General features: G+C 48.5%; 1 protein-coding gene across 1 annotated transcript; it reads left to right on the top strand.

Moving 5' to 3' along the window:
* Window positions 1–1000: 1000 nt before the first annotated feature.
* Window positions 1001–1827, top strand: TMEM217B (transmembrane protein 217B). The gene has a single exon (XM_060403561.1). It carries the CDS (start codon window positions 1129–1131, stop codon window positions 1681–1683), a length of 555 nt encoding a protein of 184 aa, XP_060259544.1. The 5' UTR covers window positions 1001–1128; the 3' UTR covers window positions 1684–1827.
* The last annotated feature ends 5030 nt before the right edge of the window (window positions 1828–6857 follow it).

The following is a 6857-nucleotide window of genomic DNA, read 5'->3' as shown; positions in this document are numbered from 1 at the left end:
TGTGGCCACTGCTGAGTTTTCCAAATTTGCTGGCATATTGAGTGCAGCACTTTCACAGCATCATCTTTCAGGATTTGAAATAGCTCAACTGGAATTCCATCACCTCCACTAGCTTTGTTCATAGTGATGCTTCCTAAGGCCCACTTAACTTCGCATTCCAGGATGTCTGGCTCTAGGTGAGTGATCACACCATCATGATAATCTGGGTCATGAAGATCTTTTTGTACAGTTCTGTGTATTCTTGCCACCTCTTCTTAATGTCTTCTGCTTCTATTAGGTCCATACCATTTCTGTCCTTTATTGTGCCCATTTTTGAATGAAAAGTTTCCTTGGTATCTCTAATTATCTTGATGAGATCTCTAGTCCATCCCATTCTGTTGTTTTTCTCTATTTCTTTGCATTAATCACTGAGGAAGTCTTTCTTATCTCTCCTTGCTATTCTTTGGAACTCTGGATTCAAATGGGTATATCTTTCCTTTTCTCCTTTGGCTTTCGCTTCTCTTCTTTTCATAGCTATTTGTAAGGCCTCCACCGATACCATTTTGCCTCTTTACATTTCTTTTTCTTGGGGATGGTCTTGATTATTGCCTCCTGTATAATGTCATGAACCTCCATCCATAGTTCTTCAGGCACTCTATCAGATCTAATCCCTTGAATCTATTTCTCACCTCCACTGTATAATCGGAAGGGATTTGATTTAGGTCATACCTGAATGGTCTAGTGGTTTTCCCTACTTCCTTCAATTTAAGTCTGGATTTGGCCATAAGGAGTTCATGATCTGAGCTACAGAGGAGCTTCTTAATTCCCACAAGCCTGACACCAAAAGGAGTACCCTTTGTGCCATCTTAAAGCACAGCTGCCACTGGAACAGCAGAGCTACCTGAGAAGTATCCCAGGTCAATGACGCCCCCACTTCCCAAGGATGTGTTCCCCTTTAGCTAATGAGGCCAGAGCCCACGTGCCTCGACTTCCAGCCTGTTGCTTGTTCCTCCATCACTATTACTGTTAGCTCTTCCATTTACATCCAGTGGCTTGAGGATTTGCCCCGGGCCAGCTCTGCCATCTCATCGGGTATCTCCGCATTTTTTTTCCCCCTGCAGCCAATGTCTCTGGTAAAACAAGTATAAGATGAATGACAGGAAGTACTCCATTGTGATAGGCACCTTCTGTTTCCTCAACACTGTCCAGTTCCTCATCTTTGACATGAATGAGTTTGCCTTCTTTGGCTATGAAGAGAGGTTCAGCGTCTACCAGAACACCAGGTCTGAGCTGGTCTCTTGGGTCGTGACCTACAAGAAGAACATCAGCATCAGCCTGTCCACCGCCACCCTTCTGGTCTGCTCGCTGCTCCTCTACTGCATCCACACCAGCAACTACGTGGGCATGCTCTGCTACGGCGTGTGGATTATCCTCTATGAGCTGCTCAGCCTCTCCGTCATCCTGCTCACCAACACGGCCATCAAAGAGCAGTTCAAGGAGCTGGGGTACCTGCACTTGATCTTCCAGATCTCCCGGATGCTCCTGCACTTGTTTTGCCTGCCCTTCGTCACCAAGTACGGATACTCCATCTTCAGGGACCCCAGGGCTGCAAGCAAGGCTGGCCAACGCAGACGCTCTAGCATCAGTACAGTCGAGTCGTGGCCACCCGTCGGGATGGGAAACTTGTACTACAAGCTGAACTGAACCGTGACAGGAAGAAGGAAGCGAGGGCAAGAGCACTCCCTAGCGATGGCCCCCACTTCCCTGCCTGCCTGGGGTTGATTCTGCTGCCTTTTCAGGGTTCTTGAGTTTTAAGTGCTTAAGAATGGCTCTTGGGGGTGGGGGTACGGGGAGGGAGGATTGTGTGGATCAATGACCGTACATGTGTGTGTTTGTGACTTGTTTTATCCTTTAACTAAAGACCACCTTTGTGCTTGTTTGATCGTCTCTTTGGTGTATGCTGTAGTCTCTCTTGGTACCCTGCTCTCTGCATATCCTTAGTTTCTAACTTTTCTCTTATGGATTGCCCCACTGATGCCCAGTTCTGCTGAGTCCTTTATGAGCAGTGGTGCTCGATAGAAAAATCTGTGCTGATGGGACTGTTGGATATCAGTGCTGTCCGCTGGTCACATGTGGCTATTGAGCACTTGGGATGTGGCTATTAAGATCCAGGAATCAAATTTAAAATTTTATTCCACTTCAGTTAGTTTCCATTGCAAGAGCCATACGTGTCTGGCTTGTGGCCACCATATCAGAGATTTGCACTAATCTCCAACCTTATTTTACTCCTGAGTATAACTGTAGACCCCCTTTCCAGCTTCATGCATCACTCTGCTTTCTTCGTGATGTTCAAAGAGCAGTTCCTTATGTTGGTTCATAACATGGCAAGAAGAATCCCCATTTAAGAAAGTTCCATGATTTCTCAACTTAAGCACTATTGACATCTTGGACTGGATAATCCTGTCTCATAGAGGGCTGTCCTATGCACCGTAGGATGTCTAGCAGCCTCCCTAGCCTCCATCCACTAGATGCCAGAAGCATCCCCCAGCCTTGCAACAAACAGAAATATCACCAGGCAATCCCAAGCATTCTCTGGTGGGGGGCAAAACTGCCCCCAGCTGACAACAACTGTTTTCAAGAAATGTACCCCAAGCCCGCTGAGAGCTTATGCCACTACCCTAATGGAGAGCATCTTTTACTGAGAGCTCTTTACGTTCACCACCATGTATAATTTTAACCCTAGTGTTCCCATTTTATGACTTGATGAGATTTGAGACTCAGCACTTAACTGATACGATCAAGATTATTCTGCTGCTGCTGCTGCTAAGTCGCTTCAGTCGTGTCCAACTCTGTGCGACCCCATAGACGGCAGCCCATGAGGCTCCCCTGTCCCTGGGATTCTCCAGGCACGAACACTGGAGTAGGTTGCCATTTCCTTCTCCAATGCATGAAAGTGAAAAGTGAAAGTGAAGTCGCTCAGTCATGTCCGATTCTTAGCGACCCCATGGACTGCAGCCCACCAGGCTCGTCTGTCCATGGGATTCTCCAGGCAAGAGTACTGGAGTGGGTTGCCATTGCCTTCTCCAATGCATGAAAGTAAAAAGTGAAAGGGAAGTTGCTCAGATGTGTCTGACTCTCCGCAACCCCCTGGACTGCAGCCCCCCAGGCTCCTCCATCCATGGGATTTTCCAGGCAACGAAAATCTAGATCTTATAATTTCTCTCGTGAATGTCCTACTTTGTTCCCCGACGTACTCTTCAGTTTCAGTTTCAGTTCAGTTGCTCAGTCGTGTCCGACTCTCTGTGACCCCATGGACTGCAGCACGCCAGGCCTCCCTGTCTGTCACCAACTCCTGGAGTTTACTCAAACTCATGTCCATTCAGTTGGTGATGCCATTCAACCATCTCATCCTCTATCATCCCCTTCTCTTCCTGCCTTCAATCTTTCCCCGCATCAGGGTCTTTTCAAATGAGTCAGTTCTTCACATCAGGTGGCTGAAGTATTGGAGTTTCAGCTTCAGCGTCAGTCCTTTGAAGGAATATTCAGGAATGATTTCCTTTAGGATGGACTGATTGGATCTCCTTGCAGTCCAAGGGACTCTCAAGAGTCTTCTCCAACACCACAGTGCAAAAGCATCGATTCTTCGGCGCTCAGCTTTCTTTATAGTCCAACTCTCACATCCATACATGACTATTGGAAAAACCATAGCTTTGACTAGATGGACCTTTGTCGGCAAAGTAATGTCTCTGCTTTTGAATATGCTATCTAGGTTGGTCATAACTTTTCTTCCAAGGAGCAAGTGTCTTTTAATTTCATGGCTGCAGTCACCATCTGCAGTGATTTTGGAGCCCAGAAAAATAAAGTCTGTCACTGTTTCCCCATCTATTTGCCATGAAGTGATGGGACCAGATGCCATGATCTTAGTTTTCTGAATGTTGAGTTTTAAGCCAGCTTTTTTCACTCTCCTCTTTCGCTTTCATCAGGAGGCTTTTTAGTTCCTCTTCACTTTCTGCCATAAGGGTGGTGTCGTCTGCATATCTGAGGTTATTGATATTTCTCCCGGCAATCTTGATTCCAGCTTGTGCTTCATCCAGCCCGGCATTTCTCAGGATGTACTCTGCATGTAAGTTAAATAAGCAGGGTGACAATATATAGCCTTGACGTACTCCTTTCGCTGTTTGGAACCAGTCTGCTGTTCCATGTCCAGTTCTAACCGTTTCTTCTTTCTTACCAAGCTAAGAAGGGGCCCTCCTTTTAGAATAATTCCTTTCCTTCCAAAAATGGTGGAAGTGAAGTTGAGGACACTGTTTTGACCATACTCCTCCAAACCGAAGGCAGCCTACTTTTACTGAACACAATTTGTGCCTGGTAGTATTCAAACAATTTGCTTAGCTCTTCTCACCACCCTGTGCACAGATTTAGATCCAGGCCAGGCCCCAGAAGGGTTTCCCAGGTGGCACTAACGGTAAAGAACTCACCTGCCAATGTGGGAGATGCAAGAGGTGTGGGTTCAATCCCTGGGTTGGGAAGATCCCCTGGAGGAGGGCACAGCAGCCCACTCTAGTATTCTAGCCTGCAGAATCCCATGGACAGAGAAGCTTGGTGGGCTACAGTCCCATGGGGTCACAAAGAATAGGACACGACTGAAGCGACATTATTTTGAGGGGCTCCAAAATCACTACAGATGGTGACTGCAGCCATGAAATTAAACGATGTTTCCTCCTTGGAAGGAAAGTTATGACCAACCTAGATAGCATATTGAAAAGCAGAGACATCACTTTGCCAACAAACGTCTGTCTAGTCAAGGCTATGCTTTTTCCAGTGGTCATGCATGGATGTGAGAGTTGGACTGTGAAGAAAGCTGAGTGCCAAAGAATTGATGCTTTTGAACTGTGGTATTGGAGAAGACTCTTGAGAGTCCCTTGGACTGCAAGGAGATCCAACCAGTCCATTCTGAAGGAGATCAGCCCTGGGATTTCTTTGGAAGGAATGATGCTAAAGCTGAAACTCCAGTACTTTGGCCACCTCATGCTAAGAGTTGACTCATTGGAAAAGACTCTGATGCTGGGAGGGATTGGGGGCAGGAGGAGAAGGGGACGATAGAGGATGAGATGGCTGGATGGCATCACCGACTCGATGGATATGAGTCTGAGTGAACTCCAGGAGTTGGTGATGGACAGGGAGGCCTGGCGTGCTGCGATTCATGGGGTCGCAAAGAGTCGGAGAGACTGAGCGACTGAACTGAACTGAACTGAAGCGACTTAGCATGCAGATCCCAAAATGACCACCAGATGGCAGTCAGCAACAAGCTTTTGCTTAGTGCCGTTTGCCTTCTATACCAGATCCTCTAGGGGTGGCTGATCTGGGACTTAGGGAACCTCAAGCTGATGACTGAGGATTCATAGTGTGTGTCTACGCTCTAGTCTACAAGGTGTGTGTGTGTGTGTGTGTGTGTGTGTGTGTGTGTGTGTGTGTGTGTGTGTGTGTGTGTGTGTGTGTGTGTGTGTGTGTGTGTGTGTGTGTGTGTGTGTGTGTGTGTGTGTGTGTGTGTGTGTGTGTGTGTGTGTGTGTGTGTGTGTGTGTGTGTGTGTGTGTGTGTGTGTGTGTTTAAGTGGTGGAGCAAGAAGCAGAGTTCTCAGAATCAGCTCAACTAAGAGTCACCTGCTGCCTCAGCTACAAGGCTGTGCTCCTGCTTGACACCAAGGGTCCTTGGAAAGTGACCAGCCTCCCGTTCTCTCTGGAATCCCTTCCACTCCACCGTGACCACTCTCGCTCTTGTTTTTCAATCTTTATCTGTTGATTCGGCCGAGCCGGGTCTTAGTTGCAGCACGCGGATCTTCAGTCTTCACCACGGCATGCGGGATCTCAGTTGAGGCATGTGGGTCTAGTTCCCCGACCAGGCCCCCTGCAGGGATTCTCAGCTAGTGGATTGCCAGGGAAGTCCCAAGACCACTCCTGTGAAGGTGACCTCCACACTACCCAGTCCTGAGCTCAGCCTTCTCTTGCCAGACCTCTCTATGGCTTTTGACCAGCTGATCCCTCTCTGACCTGCAAACAGGTCTCTCTCTTGCCCTGTGAGACACCAGGGTCGCCCCTCTCTGTTCACCACCCACGTCACTGGCCCTTCTCCATCTCCTTTGCTGGCTCCTCTGAACCTCCCCGACCTGCAAGTATTGGCAAGCTCCCAGGCTCAGCCCTTGGTCCCCTTCTCTCCTCCATCTCAGTCATTCCTGGCTCTCCTTGTCCAGGCCCCTCGTAAGTAGCCTCCATACAGACATCTCTGGTCTGACCTGTCCCTGAAACTTGTACTCGTCGGTCCCGCTGCCTCTGTGCTGTGGGCAGGTGCCTCTACGTGGTTCCCAAAGGTCCCTGCCAATTGATATTCACACCCATCACCTCCCCTTGAGTGCGAGCTGGACTAGCAACCCTCTTCTAACCAATCAAACACAGCAGAAGTGATAGGGTGTCATCTCTAAGATTCGGTTACAAAACCGCGATGACCTCAGGGTTGTTCACTCTCTCCGAGGGAAGCCAGCTGCCGCACTGGGAGCATCTGGAGAGGCCAGCATGGTCAGGAAGGACATCGCTAACCAACAGCCCCCAGGGACCTGAATCCTAGCAACAACCTCCTAAGTGAGCTTGGCAGCAGACCCTCCCTTAGCTGAGTCTTGAGGGGGCCATAGCCCTGGCCAGATGCCTCCACTGCAGGTGAGAGCCCCGGAGTCAGAAGACCTGTGCCAGCTGCCCCTGGGTTTCTGATCCATAGAAACTATAACATAAATGTGTGTTTTCTTAAGCTGCTACATTTGGGGGTAATTTGTTACCAAGCAATTGATTACTAATACACGCACCCAGGTGGCGCTAGTGGTAAAGAACCT

Source organism: Ovis aries, chromosome 20 (assembly GCF_016772045.2).
Source record: "Ovis aries strain OAR_USU_Benz2616 breed Rambouillet chromosome 20, ARS-UI_Ramb_v3.0, whole genome shotgun sequence".
Classification (NCBI taxonomy): Eukaryota; Metazoa; Chordata; class Mammalia; order Artiodactyla; family Bovidae; genus Ovis; species Ovis aries.
Note: the sequence above shows the minus strand (reverse complement) of the source record. Positions and strands in the feature narration are given on the sequence as shown.

What these genes read in the sequence shown, in the direction of transcription:
- TMEM217B (XM_060403561.1), top strand. Translation starts at nt 1,129, where the DNA reads ATGAATGACAGGAAGTACTCCATTGTGATAGGCACCTTCTGTTTCCTC.